The 17962-nt window shown below is 57.4% G+C and overlaps 3 protein-coding genes across 3 annotated transcripts; 2 read left to right on the top strand and 1 right to left on the bottom strand.

The window, feature by feature from the left end:
• Positions 1 to 1937: 1937 nt before the first annotated feature.
• ARL16 (ADP ribosylation factor like GTPase 16) lies at positions 1938 to 3182 on the bottom strand. Its single transcript, XM_054170828.1, has 5 exons — positions 3088 to 3182; positions 2926 to 2983; positions 2706 to 2819; positions 2463 to 2578; positions 1938 to 2245 (listed from the first exon to the last, which is right to left on the bottom strand). Exons 1-5 carry the CDS (start codon positions 3174 to 3176, stop codon positions 2068 to 2070), a joined length of 555 nt encoding a protein of 184 aa, XP_054026803.1. The 5' UTR covers positions 3177 to 3182; the 3' UTR covers positions 1938 to 2067.
• A 50-nt stretch (positions 3183 to 3232) lies between these two features.
• Positions 3233 to 13722, top strand: HGS (hepatocyte growth factor-regulated tyrosine kinase substrate). Its single transcript, XM_054170655.1, has 21 exons — positions 3233 to 3322; positions 3763 to 3847; positions 4216 to 4291; positions 4782 to 4874; positions 6788 to 6911; positions 7825 to 7877; positions 8906 to 8974; positions 9172 to 9296; positions 9533 to 9611; positions 9691 to 9789; positions 10141 to 10236; positions 10601 to 10639; positions 10737 to 10880; positions 11031 to 11244; positions 11441 to 11613; positions 11724 to 11864; positions 11943 to 12120; positions 12200 to 12333; positions 12621 to 12737; positions 12917 to 13012; positions 13089 to 13722. Exons 1-21 carry the CDS (start codon positions 3286 to 3288, stop codon positions 13194 to 13196), a joined length of 2280 nt encoding a protein of 759 aa, XP_054026630.1. The 5' UTR covers positions 3233 to 3285; the 3' UTR covers positions 13197 to 13722.
• A 212-nt stretch (positions 13723 to 13934) lies between these two features.
• On the top strand, positions 13935 to 17799 carry MRPL12 (mitochondrial ribosomal protein L12). Its single transcript, XM_054171048.1, has 4 exons — positions 13935 to 14204; positions 14342 to 14419; positions 14548 to 14679; positions 17272 to 17799. Exons 1-4 carry the CDS (start codon positions 13950 to 13952, stop codon positions 17386 to 17388), a joined length of 582 nt encoding a protein of 193 aa, XP_054027023.1. The 5' UTR covers positions 13935 to 13949; the 3' UTR covers positions 17389 to 17799.
• Positions 17800 to 17962: the final 163 nt, after the last annotated feature.

Consider the following 17962-nt stretch of genomic DNA (forward strand, 5'->3'; position numbering starts at 1 on the left):
AAATTCCAGCATGTTGGGAGCTTGGCTGGACACATGGACATTGCTTTGCTCTGTGCCAGAGCAGGGTCAGCCCAGCTGTGGCAAAGCACTGCTAGGGACCATGAAGTGATGGGCAGCCTTTCATTTCCCCTCACTCCGCTGGCACAGGCAGCCCTATAGCCGGCACACCTTGCAGCTGAGGATGTAGGGCTGAGCATGCCAGGGAGTGGCTGGGCTGCCCCAGTACCCAGGGCCACTGGAACTCTGGTGCTGCTGTAGCCTGGGGTCGGCATCACTGGCAGCAGAACCAGCACAGGGACAGGGAAGGGTCAGGAGGGGAACAGGGACATTCAGAGATACTGTCTGCTTTCAGGGTGGGGCAGTGCTGTCTGCCCCCACCAGCAGACACACAGGGTCTCAGGTACTGTGTCTCTCCTTTTAGTGACAGAACCCCCCAGGAGGGAGTGGGACAGGACAGGACTGTACTTGCGGCCAGGGACTGGATCCATCTCTTTCTAAGCCATCATGATGTGGTGAGGGAAGCACCGGGACCATGGGAGTTGCAGCGGCCTCCAGCATGCAGTGATGAAGGACCTATTGGCACCCATCACATGGTAGCTCCACGGGGACGCTGTGCCACAGGGACATGGGTGCTCCAAGTGCCAGAGCCCCTGGAGACACAGCAGGACCAGGACTGTCCCAGGACACAGCTCTGTTCCAGGCTGCTCAGTGGCAGAGTCCCTGCCCAAGAGTAGTTGCTGTTAGCAGAGGACAGCTCTCCCCACCCTGTATGTGTTCCAGCGTGCTCAGACACCAGCTTTGGGCTGTTTCCAGAAGGACACTGAAGGAGAGACAAACTGCAGCTTCCTCTGCATTGCCCAGGAGCAGCGAGGCCAGAGCCAGGAGCTGCCAGGCACTGACCCATCTCCAGTCCCACATCTGGCTCACCAGAAGGGCAGGTGGCTGACACCATCCCCACAAAGGAGGCAAGCAGATGCCCCTAGGCCAGGCACCCTGCAACACACTGCACCTACCAGCAAGACGGGCCTGGAAAAACCACTGTGATGCCAGGTGCTAGGCAGAGGAGCTCCCTGGCTCTGGCTGCAGGCTCACCCAGCCCATTAAAGTGTTGCTGTGTCCAGACTGGTTGGACTGGAAGCTGGCAAGCAGGTTTGGTGTGTCAGCGTCACTTGAGAGTGTGCAGGGTGTGCTCGGGCTCCTTGCCACAGCCTGTCTGCCCACCAGGCTGCCCTGGGTAAGAGCCCAGCTCAGCCCACACTGCAGGAGGACCACTTCTACCTCACTGCATGTAGCCCCAGGAGCCACTTTCTATTGTGGTGCACAGTTCCCAGCTAAGGGAGCCCCCTTTCACCACAGCACACTCTCAGCAGCCTCCAGCCCTGCACAGCTGGTCCCCCTGCAGCATGGCACTGAGAGACCCAGTGAGGGTTGTGTAATGGTGTGTGCCAGGCCCAGACAGTCACCAATACCCATGTGACTTGGCCCTGGCACTGTTGGGGGAGGAAGCTGCCCATCCAGCTGGGGCCTATCAGTGTGGGCATGGGCTGGGTTATCCGTGCAGGCAGGGGCTGCGTTCTCCATACATCCAGCCATTCTCCAAGCCCAGGTGAGTGCTGGAGAGCAGTGACAGCCTGGCATTTGCTGCCGTTCCTGAAGTGTCCCCAGCTGAGGCATCTCTATAGCTTAGCCTGCTGTGGCTCACAGCACCCACTCAAAGTCCATGTTCTTCTAGGCCTCCCCATTGTGCCCTGGCTGGTTCCCAGGGCTTAAGCTCCTGCTAGCAGCACCAAATGCCCTTGACCTCCAGTGCCCATGACCACTGTGACCACCCTTCCCTGTCAGTAGAGGTACCAGCACAAGTCTGGTTTTTCAGGCTCTTGCTTATCCCTTGCCCCAAAGTTCAGGGATTCCATCCAAGCACAGGTCAGCCACCAGCCTGGGTAGCATGGTGGAAATTTTACTGTAAAGTCCCACAGGGCTCCTACCCTCCACCAGCCCATGTTGATGTCCTGGGCCCTGCTCAGGGCAGCCGCTTGCCAGCCACCTTCTTTGGTGACAGGACTTGGGTCAGGGTGAGCGCTGGTCTCCGAGGACAGCCTGCAGCCACTGCAGGACGTCGGCCAGGCCGGTGCCGGTGCGGGCGCTGGTCTCCAGCAGTGTGATGGGCTGTGTGGCACAGGAGACGACGTCCTGCATGCGGAACAGCGACTTCATCTCTGCCAGAGACATGTAGCAGGGCAGGTCACTGCAGTCAGGAGGAGGGGGTTGCTTTAGCCCACCAAGATGACTCCTGCCCAGCCAAACCCCTGCCCACAACGTCTGGGGAGCACAGCAAAATGTAGCACACTGGGCTTCCTCTCACATCACCCCGTGGAAGGGATATGACAGCTCTTGAGGGAGCTGCCACAGGCCTTCAAGGTGTCCCCACGTGCCCTACCCTCGGTGCCGACCACCCTCCTCACATCTTGTTGAAGAGGACCAGCACTGGCACGGAGGCGAGCGGCGCTGCGGAGAGCACGGACAGCAGCTGGACGCAGGATGAGGAGACCTGGGTGGGGCTGGCGGCGTCGATCACGAACTGCGGGAGAAGGGAAAGCGGTGGCAGCACAGGTGTGCCCGAGGTGGAAGGCGGCGGCGGTGTCCTTAGCTGCCACCGCACCAGCTGGTGGTCCCCTGTGCACAGCTCCGGTGCCGTGGCCGCTCACCATGAGAGCGCTGCACTCATCGTAGTAGCTGGGCCAGATGGGGCCCATGCAGCCGCCCAGCTCCCGCACCGTCACCTTCCGCGGCAGCCGCAGGTCGGTCAGATTGGTGCCCACCTGTCGAGACAGCCACCAGCTGGGTGCGGCCGTGCCCGCTTACCGGTGACCCTCGGCCGCATTGAAGCTGCCGAAGGGCTCATGGCCCCTACCGGACGCTGCCTACCGTGGGCAGCGTGGCCGGGGGCTCGCCCAGCTCCGCAGGCCCCGCCTCGGCGCTCAGCTGTGCGGCGCGTTAAGGACACGACGATGCTGGGATGGGGACACGACCCGCCCGGGACCCCCGCCCCGCCGGGCCCACCCCGGGACCCCCCGACCCCGCCGGATATGACGCAGCCGCCTGGCCAGCAGGGTCTTGCCACCACCCGCGGCTCCCAGCAGCAGGCACGTGGGCACGGGCCGCCCCGCCGCCGCCATCCCGCCCCGCCGGAAGTTGCCCAGCCCCTGCCGGAAGCAGGAAGCCGGAAGCGGAAGCGGCCGCGGAGGGGGCGGTGGGGTAGAGCCAGGCCGGCGGTTGGGGGACACGATGGGGCGCGGCGGCGGCACCTTCGAGCGGCTCCTCGGTATCGGCCGCGGCCTCTGCGGAGTGGGGCGGGGGCAGGAGCCAGGCCGGGCCGGGCGATGTGCCTCCCGGCCGGGCCGACATCTGCGGCGCTCGGCCTTGGCAGGCGGGCCGGGCACGGGGCTGGTGGGGGCGGTGGGACTGCTGCCGCCGGGCACGGCGCTGTCCGGGCCGGGACCGGCACTCGGTGTGGCCCGGGGCGGGTCTGGGTCCGGGCCTTCAGGAGCTGGTACGGCAGGTCTGGGGTTACCAAGCGCCCTGCGGCCTCTGAAGGGGAAGAGCTGGCGCGTTCCGAGAAAAACTGGGGCTTTATGCCGTGTGCTCGGGTCCGGGGTAGAGCCGGCTCCGGGAGAAATTTCTTGCACATGAATCAGCGATCACGGAGCAACGGCGAGATCGGTAGAACTGCTTAAAGCAGCCTGATGGGTTTGTTCCTTGCAGATAAGGCTACGAGCCAGCTCCTTCTGGAGACAGACTGGGAATCCATCCTGCAGATCTGCGACATGATCCGTCAGGGAGATACCCAGTAAGTGCTGTCGACTGGTGGGTGTGCTGTCAGCACAGCTCTTCTTGCAGGCAAAGCCTGACGGTCCCAGGCCTGTCAGCCTGCGATAACACATGTTCCATTACCCCCTTTTGGAAAAGCCTTTCAGTTATCCCCTTCACCCTGGTGTGTTGAGGTACTTTCCTGATCTCTGGAGCTGCACTGACATCCTCAGAGAAACTCAGACTTAAATGTGTTTATTCCTTCTCTTCCCAGTTTGTTTTAGGGCAGTCATGTAGGTCAGAGCTGACTGTACCTTTTTTGTTAGGGTGGGGGTTAGTGGGGTTAGTGGAATCTCCCTGTCAGATTCTTGTTGACCTGAGGACACCTTCTCTTTTTTCCTTACCCAGAGCAAAATATGCTGTTAGTGCTATCAAGAAGAAAGTCAATGACAAGAATCCCCATGTGGCACTCTATGCACTGGAGGTAATGTCAGCCCAAACCATGAGTACTGCAGGGCCCAGCCCATGGGTCAGGGAACGTCCTGACTTTTCCTTCTGGGCTGCCCAGTCTGCTCAGCATTCCCTACATGGGGACCACTGGAGTTGTAGCTCAGAGCTGGCCCACTCCTGGCTCCAGCTCAGAGGTTTCATGACTGATAGCGGGCTGTGGGTTTTGTTCTTTAGCTCCATCTTGGAGTTAGGAACAGGCAAAGCTGGAACATAAGACACTGTCCATGGGTTCTGTCTCTACATACAAGAGGTGCAAAGGCCACCATGCAGCCAAAGTGTGGCTTACTCCAGCGTGGTGGTGTGGATTTCTTTGCCTGATGTTACTTTGATTCAGCTACTTACTGCTGAAATGATGCCCCCATCGTGGTGTGCTGTGGCAGAAACCTGTAACTTGTGCTGGGACTGATGGTGGGGCACAAAGAGGCACAAAACTGGTGGGCTAATACTGTCCTTTGCCCCTGCAGGTCATGGAGTCAGTGGTGAAAAACTGTGGCCAGACAGTTCATGATGAGGTGGCCAATAAACAGACTATGGAGGAACTGAAGGAAATACTCAAGGTAAAGGTACCTTATTTTACTGATGGTTTTGGATGAGCTTGTAAGAGGAGCAGCAGAAGGAGAAAGACTCTGTGTATCCCTTCTTTCATTCGTATAAGGAACGGAAGGGGAACTGTTGGGAAATGCGCTTCAGGAAAGAGCAAACTGTAAGGGGTGATGTGCAGGGAGCTGAGGAGCACCTGCTGGGGACAGAAGGTGCCCTGAATGAAAGGGAATGATTGGCTGTACCATGAAGTGAGGTCAGATTATGCTGCAAAGGTCTGGGGTGTTTCGTAGTAAATAGTCCTGAAGGCAATGCTTGGCTTGGCTTAAGACAGCGAAGGAGAACAGAGGTCATGCTCGGGAAGGTGCAGTCAGGACTCAAGCAGCAGTGAGTAGAATTCCCTCCCCTAGTACAGTGTGAGACATGCAGGAAGGTAATGCAGCAATGCAAGAACTGTTAGAAGCTTCCTCTTCGTCATGGCTGTTTTGTTGGCCTGTGGGACTGTTGGAGGACTTTGCAGGGTGCAGACCAAACTGTAGCCAAGCTGTCACTTGCCAGTTTGACATAACATGATGCCTGCAGGAGCTCTGTGTGCCTTTGGTCTGGAGACTTCCATGAGGAAAGTGGAAATAGGACCTCCTGTCTCCAACTCCCAGCTCCAGAACAGTCATGCCCAGACAAGAGCTTGCTGAAGTAGTGCTGTTCCTCCTTTACAGCCTCCAGATGAGCCAGGTGCTTGGTGAATGAGCTGTGTGAGTCCCATCACCTCACACACCACAACAGGGCGTCTCCCTTGTGTCACCTTCTTGCTGGGGCTGACCCAGTCTCAGTGCAGGATCTCCTGCTGAGACAGGAATGCTGCTGTAGCTTGACAGCCAAGTGTAGTAGTGCAGCCACTCCAGTGCTGAGGAGATCAGATCAAGAGATCCTCTGATTCTCTCCAGTCCTGGTCTGCATATTTTCCTAACTGCTGCAGACCACTTTTCCTCCTACACTTGGTACTTTGCTGCTCATGAATGCCCAGTGCTGGTAAAATGGTCTTAGTTCTGAGCAGGTTCAAGGCTGTGGCACGTGTGGAATGCAGGATTTTGCCAAATCTTGTAGAAGTTTAGAGCTCCAGGAATTGTCAGTAGGTCATGCTGTGTGGGCCGAGCTCTCAGCTGAAACCGGAGCTTAACAATGCTCCTTTGCTTCCCAGGGGACCTGGGGCAGCTGGTCATGTGAGTGCAGGATGACTCGGTCAGCTGATGACAGGGCTGCTCTGGAGGCTGGCCAGGATAGGAACAGGCTTGCCAAGTTTCCTCCAGCTCCTTGAGCTGCAGAACAAGCACCTCTGCCTTCAGAGGGCAAACTTCCCAGCTGTCCTGAACATGTCACACCATGAGGTGGCTTTGGGTGTTCCAGCTTGGGCAGGAGTCTTAGTGTTTGGGGTTCTGACAGCCTGGCACCAACACCCTGCAGACATCCCTCTGCCTGTGAACTTGTGCTGTTTGGGCTCAGGTGAGGTGGGCTGAGCTGTTCTGCCCAGCTCAGGAGCTGTAGGTCCTGTGAGTATGAGATGAGCAGCTCTTGTAAGAAGATGAACAGAGATGTGGGGCAAGTGCTTGTGCTGCCCAGGGGGCATCTGTGTGAGTCTCTGTGTGTGTTTTCTTCAGAGCATTGTAACCACACCCCTCTTCCAGTTGGTCCTTGCTGCTCTGAAGGACCTATTGTTGTTTGTGCTGGAGGGGGAAGTGGGGAAGCTGAGGGAGCATGTAGTCCTTGGCGTGGATTGTCCTTATTGAAGCTTCCCAACAACTCTTCACAGAAATACTCTATAAAGTCTCTATTTCCCTGAATAATATTCCTGGCTTCTCTTCTGGGGAATTCACAGCACCCTCTGGGTTTCATTTTTCTCAGCTTTTTGGTTTTCTCCTCCCTGTCTGTGCAGAGGCAAGTGGAGAGCAGTGTCCGCAGCAAGATCCTGTACCTCATCCAGGCCTGGGCTCACGCCTTCCGCAATGAGCCCAAGTACAAGGTGGTGCAGGACACCTACCAGATAATGAAGGTTGAAGGTGAGGACTCTGTGGGTGAAGGTGGGTGGACACTTGGCCAAGCAACTATGCTTTGGAAGGGGCCTTGCCCAAGAGGGAATTAGTGTCAGGATCCCGCCTAGTGTTTGCAAAGTCTGGACTGGCAATATTGGTGCCCAGAACCCAGTGAACCTTGGAGTGAGTCCCACTGCAGAGACTTCACCTCTTGTCCCAGGGTCCAGAGCTGCCTCACTCTGGGCCTGGAGGCCCAGCCATGGGTTGGCAGTGAGACTGAAAAGCAGGAGATGCAAATGTTCTTCAGGAAACTGGCAGCAAATCCCAGTGTCCTCTTGAGGATGGATTTACACCGGGGTGGTTCCTCCCCCCAGGCTTTCATTAGCACTTCCAGATAGGTCCATGCTCCTGCTTTCTGTGTCAGTGTGGCCCTGGGATGGCAGTGTTCTGGGGAGGGAAGGGATGTGCTGCTGTCTACCTTTTTGTGCAGCAGAACCTCCACGGGCTGTGGCATATCCTGGAGGTCCTGGTCCTGTGCCAGGCCAGTGTTGCCACACTCCTGCCACCCAAGGGCTGAGATCTAAAGCCCTATCAGCCCATGCAGAGGCTTTCTACCCTCTGTGCTTAGTTCAAGTGTTGAGAAATGAGCCTCCTCCAAAGGGCCCCACTGTCCCTTACTGGTGTGTAAGGGAAACCAATGGGGAATTGTCCTGTGCACTCAGGGGCCTGGCCAAGAGCCCAGTGCTGCGTGGGCTTCACCCCCAGCCTCCTTGTGGCAGTGAGATCACTGTTGATTGTGTCAGAGGGAGACAGTGGCCAGGGACAACATGCAGAGCTGAATCCGGTACCTATGGCTGGGACCTGTGGGGTGAGGCTGAAGCACCATGGCCTCCCCATGCCAGAGGAGCCCTTGCACAGCAGGATACTGTCACTTCTACAGGTCATGTGTTCCCAGAGTTCAAGGAGAGCGATGCCATGTTTGCTGCAGAAAGGGTGAGTGCTGCTGGCAGGGAGAGAGCTGATGCCTTAAGACAGATCTTTCTCTCCTCTGCCTTTCCTGATGAACTTTCAGTTCTTGTATTCCTCCATTTCATGGAGATTGGAGACCTTGCTGGGTATGTGCTGCTCCCCTCTGTCACACAGGCAGCTCTAGGGTGGTGTAAAGCAATTTAGCTTAAACCTACCAGACTGAGTGGAGAACTGACCAGGACAGGAGATAGTCTTTATCTTACAGCACAAGAAAGACCTGGATCAATTGGAGCAGGTCTAGAGAAGGCCACAAAAATTGTCAGAGAGAGGGAACAACTCTTCTGTGAGGAGAGGCTGGGAAAGTTGGGGTGGTTCAGCCTGGAGAAGAGAAGGCTGCAAGGAAAGCTGGTTGAAAATTTTCAGTACTTAAAAGGGGCCTACAGGAAAGATGGGGGCAGGCTTTTTAGCAGGGCCCATTGCAACAAAACAAGGTGTGTGTGGGTGATTTTAAATGTAAAGAGGAAGATTTAGACCAGATACAAGGAAGAAATTTTTTTACAATGAAGGTGATGAAACCATGGCACAAGATGCCCAGAGTGGTTGTAGTTGCCCCATTCCTGGAAACATTCCAGATCAGGTTGAATGGGGCTCTGAGCAACCTGCTCTAGTTGAAGATATCCTTGCTCACTGCAGGGTCTTGGGCTAGATGACCTTTAAAGGCCCTTTCCAACTCAAACCAATCTTTGACTCTATGATTCTCTACCTGGTGGCTTTCCAGCAGCACAGCAGTCTGAACACAGCAGCAGGGCATTGCTAAAGTGATTGCTGTGCAGACACATTCCTAGAAAGTCTCTGGCTGGCTGGGAAAGCATCACAGTCTCCCTGAGAGGAGAAAACCTGTGGGGATTAATATTTCCTTTGAGCTGCAAATGCTTCCAGCCTCCCCCATTCATGAGAGTGCTGTGGTCAGCTGTGGGAGCTCAAAAGGCTCAGTGGAGACACTTTGTGAGGCCTTCCTCCCGTCCTGATGCAATTTTCTTTCACCACACCAGGCTCCAGACTGGGTGGATGCTGAGGAGTGTCACCGGTGCCGAGTGCAGTTTGGGGTTGTCACACGGAAGGTGAGTGCTGCTCCAGCCCCTCTGGGTCCACTGGTCCTGCTCAGCCCCCTCAGGCTGGCAGCACTCTCTGAACCTGTGTGGAAGTGCCAGGACTGCTCCACATTCTCTGGCCACCAGCAGGGAAGTGCCAGGAGTGTCTCATGTCTAACAGTCAAGGGGTGTCTTGGTACTGCACTGATGTCTCCTATCCTCTGCAGCATCACTGCAGGGCCTGTGGGCAGATCTTCTGTGGCAAATGCTCCTCCAAGTATTCCACCATCCCCAAGTTTGGGATTGAGAAAGAAGTGAGAGTCTGCGAGCCATGTTATGAGCATCTGAACAAGTCAGTACCCTCGGTGGTGTTTCTTTGCCTGCAACCACTGGGACTGTGAGTGGGGAAGCCTGGTGTGGAGCCACCTTCCTGCAGAGCAGAGCAAGGGCTTCCCTGGCTGTGCAGGCTGGGCTGGGCTCCCTTCCCTCCTGGGAATGGGGTTTATAGCAGTGGTGTTATGAAGACGTGGGGCTCCAGGGCAGAGGAAAGAGCATTCAGCCTGCACTGTCATCTCTTTCTGACTACAGGAAAGCTGAGGGTAAAGCTGCTGCCACTTCTGAACTGCCCCCTGAGTACCTGACCAGCCCCCTTTCTCAGCAGTCCCAGGTGAGCAGCTTCCCCTTTGGTGATCCTGACCTGCTTGTTGATCCCTTTACTGACCTCTTTCTCATCTTTCCACTTGCAGCTGCCTCCAAAGCGTGACGAGACAGCTCTGCAAGAGGAGGAAGAGCTCCAGCTTGCTATTGCCTTGTCTCAGTCAGAGGCTGAAGAGAAGGAGAGGATGGTTTGTGCCCTGCTTGGCCTCTGGGGTTGTCGTTGCCATACAGCCCAGATGTGCTGGGCATCTCCTAGCTGGGCTTGTCCTGGAATTAGCAAGTTGTAGGACCTATGGAGTGAGAGGGCAAAAGCAGATCCAGGCACATGCTGTGTTGTAGTCCTGAACCTCAGAACCAGCTGTGCCCAAGCTGTGAGCTCTAGCCATGCTGGGAATTGCTCAAAGTGTGAGGCTGAGTCTGCTGACCCTGCCTGGCCATTGCTGGGAGCCTCACCCACCCAATGTACCCAACCTATTTCTGACTGGGTGATTTGAAGGAGTCTGGACAGTCCTGGACTTGTCTGATTTTGTGTTTTGCAGAGACAGAAAACCTCCTACTCCATGTACCCGAAGGCTGAACCCACCCCTGTCACATCCTCAGCTCCTCCAGTCAGCACACTCTACTCCCCACCCGTGGTACGTTCGCAGCAGCCCTTGCACATGAGGTGGCCAGGCACGGGCTGCTTCCCTAGCCTGAGCCTGCCCTGCTGGCATCAGATTTAATCCCTGTGCCAAGAGAAAAGATTTGCCCCATTCAGTTCCTTGCTCTCACAGCACCTCTGTGTTTTCAGCACAAATGCTCAGCCAGCATTTAGGTGCCTCTGCTGCTTCCTGCAGCTGCAGTATGTATCTGGCTTAAGGATGTGGCTGCCTCTGCTCAGTCTCCTGCTGGTGCTGAGCACTGGTGGTTGTTCATGGCCAAGCCCAAGCAGGACATTAGAGTGGGAGCTGTGAGTCTCTGGTGTCTCTGAAGTGGATTTCCCTGTCTGTCTCTTTCCAGAATTCCTCTGCTCCCTTGGCTGAGGACATTGACCCAGAGGTAAGGATCCAGGGTTACTCAGACTTACTCAGCCACGGTTAGCCCAGACTTACTCAGCCACGGGGCTGTGGTGCTCATCTTCCTTCTCTTTCTTCAGCTGGCTCGGTACCTGAACCGCAACTACTGGGAGAAGAAGCAGGAGGAAGCTCGCAAGAGCCCCACACCGTCAGCACCTCTGTCCCTCACAGAGCCAGCTGCTCAGCCCGGGGAAGCCCACCCTGCCCCACTCAGCGTGGTTGAGGTAGGAGGGAGCCTGGACCTGTGTCTGGCAGCTTCTGAGGGGTCAGGAGTGCCCAAGTCCTCTGTTCAGCCTTGCCATGCAGCTCTGCAGGCTGGCTGCAGGCTCTCCACATAGGAGAGCAGGGGCTGATGGGCTGCCCTCTCCTTCCAGCAGCAGTACCAGAACGGCGAGTCTGAGGAGAACCACGAGCAGTTCCTGAAGGCGCTGCAGAACGCAGTCACCACGTTTGTCAACCGCATGAAGAGCAACCACATGCGGGGCCGCAGCATCACCAATGACTCTGCTGTGTTGTCCCTCTTCCAGTCCATCAACAACATGCACCCCCAGCTGCTGGAGCTGCTCAACCAGCTGGATGAGCGGAGGCGTATGTGGGCACCGCCCAGCTGTGGGCATGGGCAGGCGGTCTGGGAAGAAGCGGGCACCTACCAGGGCTTCCCCTAGCACCGGGGTTGTGGTGGCAGAGCCTCTCTGGAGAGAAGCCAAGGAGGTGGTCTGCTGGTTTTGGCAGGGGTGGTCTGAGCACTCAAGGGGGTCCCTGAAGCTGTCTCTCCCTTCCCCAGTGTATTATGAAGGGCTGCAGGACAAACTGGCCCAGATCCGGGACGCGCGTGGGGCTCTGAATGCACTACGAGAGGAGCACCGGGAGAAGCTGCGCCGTGCGGCAGAGGAGGCCGAGCGCCAGCGCCAGATCCAGCTGGCCCAGAAGCTGGAGATCATGAGGCAGAAGAAGCAGGTGAGGTGTGGAAGAATCGCCAGGGCTATGTCAGCCAGCCAGCCTGCCTGCCCTGGCAACAGAGGATGCTGGGGTCCCAGCTTCTAGACATCACAGCCCTGTTCCTGCAGGAGTACCTGGAGATGCAGCGGCAGTTGGCCATCCAGCGACTGCAGGAGCAGGAGAAAGAGAGGCAGATGCGCCTAGAGCAGCAGAAGCAGACCATACAGATGAGAGCCCAGATGCCAGCCTTCTCACTGCCCTATGCCCAAGTATGGCTGCTGGGCCAAAGACACTCTCTCCAGGTCCCTGAGGACACAGCCTAAAGCTTGCTGTTCTTCCCTCAACAGCTCCAGGCCATGCCTGCAGCCAGCGGGGTGATCTACCAGCCCTCTGGGCCCACGAGTTTCCCTGGCACCTTCAGCCCAGCCAGTTCCGTGGAGGGTTCTCCCATGCACAGTGTGTACATGAACCAGGCAGCACAAGGGGGCACAGGGCCGTACACTGCCATGCCCGTCACAGGGACAGGTACGTCGGTGAGCTGATGCATTGCAGGTGGAAGCCGAAAGCAAGCTGCTTGCCTCAACCTCTGCCCTCTCCACCACAGATCCCAGCATGGTGAACGCCTACATGTACCAGCCAGGTGCAGGCAGCGGGCAGGCAGCTCAGCAGGGGCAGGCAGTGCCCACCACCACTCCAGCGTACTCATCCTACCAGCCCACCCCAACGCAGGGCTACCAGGCAAGTGAGGGCAGAGTGGCTTGTGGGCAGCTAGGGTGAGGGCTGCGGTACCTTGCCTCATCTCAGCATCAGGCTCTCTGAGCAGGAGCCAGAAAGGGCTGGCTGGATCTGCTGCTGCTTTGGCTGTGGGAGTGGGCTGTGGTTGGAGCCAGTCCTGGGCTCCTAATGGCACAGAGGGAAGACAACCTAGTTCCAGTAGAGCTGAGAGAGTGGTGCTGGTCCTGAGGCACTAGTTTAAGATGAGCTATCGCTGTCTGCACCCTCTCTTACTGTTATCTCCTCCCCAGAGCGCAGCTTCGCAGTCACAGAGCATCCCAGCCATCTCCCAGGCCCCCCAGTCGGGCGCCATGGGCTACATGGGTGGCCAGTCAGTTTCCATGGGTTACCAGCCCTATGGCATGCAGGTGAGCACACCCTGCCCCTTCTCAGGCATGGCTGGGGAAAAGCTGCAGGTTGGCTCTAGCCTGGGGAACTGGTGGCAGGAAAGGGGGAGGCCTGGCAGAAGCTGTGGGCCTTCACCTCTGCCCTGCATGGGCTGTGCATCCCCCAGCCCCTCTGACAGCCACCCTTTTGCCTCTCCCAGGGCCTCATGTCAGCCCTGCCGGGCCAGGAAGCCACGATGAGCAGCCTGCCAGCCCAGCAGACCTATTTGCCTGGCCAGCAGCCCCTCTACCAGCAGGTGAGTGCTGCAGCCCTGGTGGGGTTGGGGTCCCAGAGGGATGAGTTGGGTGACAAAGCCACCTCCTGTCTTTCAGATGGCACCAGCTGGAGGGGCCCCCCAGCAGCAGCAGCCCCCACCGGCACCTGCCCCGGTGCAGCAGCCCCAGGGCAGCAGCGAGGCCCAGCTAATCTCTTTTGACTGATTTCCCCCACCACAGGGTGGAGGGGTCCCGTGTAACACTACTTGTCATTGGAATCACTTCTGCACTTCAGCTGCTCCTCCTTCCCCTCGGCCGAGGAGCTGTGGTCCCTCGGGTTCCCACCGCTGGCCCTGGGGACTCGACAGCAGGCACGCAGCCCCCGACCCTGCACCGGGGCTGCCTTCCTGCCTTAGCTCTTGTCGCCCTGCCTCACTCCCCTGCCCCGGGACCCTGCGGCCCGATGGGCCGGGCCTGAGCCGGGCGCTCGGCCCATGGTCCTTCGGCTTGGTCTGTCGCAGTCTCGAGGGCACAGCGCCCGCCGCCCTCGTCCCGTTCACGCCGCGGGCACCGCGCTGTGCGGTGCCAGCTTCTCCTTGTCCCGCTCTTCCCAGCCCCGTTCCCCTCCAGCGTCCTCCCCTCCTTAGTCCCGGTGCCCCTTGCCGGGCTCGGCTTATCCCCCGTCTCCGCGGCGCGGCCACTCTCCTCACGGGGGACACCGAGCGCCAACGGTGATAATAAAGTGTTCGGAACGAGCAGTGGTGTGATGTGCTGTGGTGCGGCGGCACCGGCTCGGGGCGGGCATCGGCAGGGCCGCCAGGGGCGACCGAGTTCTGGCGGACCCGGAGGCTAGAGCGTCGCTTCCACCCAGTTCCACCATCGAGAGGAGGAGCCGCGGCCTAGAGCGGCCTAGAGCCGCGGTGGCCGCCGGGACCATAGAGCGCGGGGCAGAGCGCCGCCGTGTCCTCTGCGGCCGCCATGCTGCCCGCCGCCCGCGCGCTGCCGCCGCGCCTGCTCCGCCGCTCGCCGCCCGCCTGGCGCTGGGCCGCGGCCGGGTCCCCCGCCGCCGGTATGCGGGCGCTGGGCACGGGCCGACCGCGGCGCTCGGAGGCGCTGGCCGGAGCGCCGCTGGACACGGCCGCCAAGGAGTACTCGCCCAAGGTGCGGCAGCTGGTGCAGGACATCGCGGGGCTGACGCTGCTCGAAGTGGCCGACCTCAACGCGCTTCTCAAGGTGGGTGGCGCGGCCCGGCCTGACTCATCTCGGACTGGCCCGGCTCGGCTCGGCTCGACCCTGCCTGGCCTAGTCCGATTTATCCCGACCCGCGTGCGCCGCCTCACCGGCCGCTGGTGCCGCTACTCTTCCCGCAGGAGACTCTGAAGATCCCGGACGTAGGGGTGATGCCGGCGGCGGCTGCCTCTCTGATGCCCTCCCAGCCGGCTCCGCAGGTACCAGGGTGTTGGGCGGGAGCTGGGTCCCCGGGATTCCGTGTCGGCCCGGCGGGTCTCCATTCGTGGAGTGGTGGAGGCTCGTTGAGCTGGGCCGGGTGTCTTTACTGAGCTATGGCTGCTTCCAGGACGAGGAGGAGCTCCCACTCAAGAAAGAGAAAACACATTTCACCGTCCGGCTGACAGATCTGAAACCTGCTGACAAAGTGAAGTTGATCAAGGAAGTGAAGAACTTTGTGCCGGGAGTGAACCTGGTGCAGGTGAGGAAGGGGCTGCCCCAGGCTCCAGCTACCTATTGTGCCATCCCCGGGCCTAGACAGACCTTGAAGTAGGGTGAAAGCAGCAGCCTTGGCTCTCTGCTCCAAGGGGAACTGGGATTTCTGCATTTAGAACAGCCTGCCTGTGCACATGCCTCAGTACAAAGAGGCGGATGAGGTGTAGGGCAGAAGTCATTGCATCCGTTAGGCAATTTTTAGAGAAGGCTGTGCCCTCCAGCTCTGCTAAAGCAGTGGGATGCAGAAGGAGGATCCGGGGCCTTGGAGCCAGCCTCACTTTCTCCAAATGCTAGAGCTGCTGCAAGCTTGACTGCAGACCTCAGGGGCTTTCCTTGTCACAGCTGTCCTTTACCTTGCCTTCCCTTTGGTTTTTCAAGGCCAATATATTTCTGAATTTAGATTAATTGTTTCAAATTCATACATGTTGTAATCCATGCTCATAGTGCTCTTCAAAGCTCTTCTTTTCCTAGATGATGCCTCCTCCTTTTTCCTTGAAGGAGATGTGCCTTTCACAGTCCTGGGCAGCATCTGAGCTTATGGCCCTGAACCGTGGTGTAGGCTCAGAGCACAGAATGCATGATACAGCAGCTGCTGCAGAAGCATTTGATGTGCTTCAGTTCTTCACTGGGCAACACTTTCATATCTTGGGGAGAAAGCAGCACTTTCTGCTTATCTGTTTGCAAGGAAGAGATGTTGGGCATTGTGAAATCTGCTCTTACTTGTAGCCCAGGATTTCAGAAGGATGTGCAGAAAGTCTCTGACCCCTTTGTGTTGATGTATGACAAAGCAAACAGGTCGATAACAGAGAAACTGGTGGCACAGACATGAGTTCCATCAGCCCACAGGGATAATTAATATCAGTTAATTGTTTAATTTGGCAGTTATCTATTAGCAGTCCCAAATCCTGTAACGGACCTGCTCAGCGGATGATTGGAAGCTGTCTGGAGAGCTCATGCTAAATCAGCCTGGCCTAGCACGTGGAACCTGCCTGACAAGCTGCTGGTTACAGTGCAGTGCAGTGGCAGGGCTGGCAGGCAGGTTATTGCAGGTAAACTTGGTCAAGTGTGACTTACCCAACCTGGTGTTTCTGTTAAAACACACACACAACAAGCTGCTGCTGTGGGGTTGGCTCTGGCTGCAGCAGCTGTAGTCAGAGCATAGCTGAGCAGTTGCTGTTATAAATTTTACGGCCACCTAATCAAGGTGGACTTGATGAGATTCGCAGGGAGTGGGTTCCTGTCCTGTGGAGCTGGGTGTGATTTGGAACAAAGTGTTGCTGCTGGTGCAATCTTCGGATGCTGGGTGCTCGATGTGACCCAAACAGGACAGTCCTACAGAAATAAGTGCCTGATGATACAGCATGAGCTGGACTCGAGGTGTTTGTGCCTCTGATGTGTTCTGAGCCAGCCCAGCAGACACCGACCTCGTGTCCTGGGACAGTGTCCTCGTGTGCTCTCCCTGGAGCGGACATGTATTGCTGTGCCGGCCCAGTTTGGCTCAGACCTGGCTCTTCCTCCTGCTGGGAGCTCTGAGCAGCTGCTTCCTTTAGCTGGGGCTGCTTCAGGGCAGACTTTGAGCAGACGTTAGGCATTAGTGAGCAGGAGTCTTAAATGAATAACTCTGATTGTGCTGCCTGTCCTTCTCCCAGCCAGCCAGAGCAGGATCCTGTCTGGGGCTCTGGTGGGTGAAGCTGTGCCTGTCCTGCCTTCATGCCTACACTTTACCCCTCATGAAAAAAAGCACTTTCTGCCACCATGGGGGCATCATCGCTGTGCCCAACATGCATCAAAGTGATAAGACCTTCCTGTCAGCACTGGTCAGTCTGTTGGGTGCCAAAACACCTGCAGTGCTGCATGGCAGGGAGCTGGCTGTGGCTCTTCACTGCAGAAACCTTCCTGGGCACTCTTCCTAAGGAGCAGAATTGCTTTGCTGCTGCTGTTTGGTCTAGAAGTGGGCACATCTGGCTGTAGCTGGGGCTCACCCTCCCAGGTGCCTTCCCTCTTTGTACCCAGTGCTGCAGGAATCCCTGTGAATAGGCAGTTTTTCCACTTGCCTTCAATACCCTGGTGTTGTGGTACCAAGAGTTGTGCATAAGAAGTCCTGAAAATACCAGGATTGTGCTGCTAAGCACAGCCTGTGCTGGAGCTCTCTGACCCGGCGCAGTGGGTTCCTGAGCAGCTGTGCACAAGCCCCGTGGCAGCCTCTGCTCCCTGCTGCAGAAATATGTGAACCAAAACATGAACACTGCAGACAGCAGACCCATTGCAGGCTCGTCACCGCTGTGGCATGCCGCTGCATGGTGGCTGCACGTCCCAGAGCAGAGCAATACCTCAAAGCACCCTCCACATGGTGGGAGGAATTTAAAGGGCAATTTCTTGCTGGAAAGGGTTCTTCTAGGGCTATGGTGGATGTGCTGTCAATTGCTGTCAGGCTTAGAGGTTTTACATCAGGATGTTCAAATAAAAGTAGTGGGTTTTGGAACGCTTTTTGAGTTCCCTGAGTCTCTTGTGGGAGGAAACCTGTTAATCCGGTTAGAGAAATGCCAGTTGTGAACCTCGTACTTTGTCCCTCCTGCAGGCCAAGAAGCTGGTGGAGTCCCTTCCGCAGGAGATCAAGGCGAACGCCTCCAAGGAGGAAGCAGAGAAGATCAAAGCAGCACTGGAAGCCGCCGGAGGGACTGTGGTTCTGGAGTAGGTGGCCACGGTTCTGCAGCAGGCATTTGCACCACAGAGGGACTGGTGTGATGGCAGCCTTCCCCACCAGCACCAGAGCCTGGGTCTGGGTGTTTCTGAGAGCGAAACATCCTCTTTGTCGTGTGGTGGGAAGGCTCTCTCGAAGCCATCCGATGCAAGAATGCTGTATGTTTTGGTGGGGCTGCCATCTGGCCCCACCATCATCACGAACTCTACCTTCATAAACATCCTAAAAAACCTGTAAAACGGTTCATCTCTCAAAAAAAAACCCTTAAGTCTTCTGCTACTAGCACTGCATACCCCTGTGGCACTCTCAGCAGCCACCCCCTCCAGCTGTTTTTCGGTTCAAGATGCCAGCGTGGCTGCGGCACGGGCTGTGGGTGGGATGGTTTGACCTCCCTGTTAACTAGTCACCATTAATTAGTGGTCAACAATTACTGAAGTGCTGCTTTTTTCAGTCCGTGGAGCTGGCTCTGTGGGTGGGAATTGCACATCCGAAGCCTGGGGTCGCCGCGGCCACCCCAGGCTAGCGGTTGCCCCCGGATCCCGCCACACCTCCCGGTACCGTGAAGAAG

Source organism: Dryobates pubescens, chromosome 20 (genome assembly GCF_014839835.1).
Source record: "Dryobates pubescens isolate bDryPub1 chromosome 20, bDryPub1.pri, whole genome shotgun sequence".
Taxonomy (NCBI): domain Eukaryota; kingdom Metazoa; phylum Chordata; class Aves; order Piciformes; family Picidae; genus Dryobates; species Dryobates pubescens.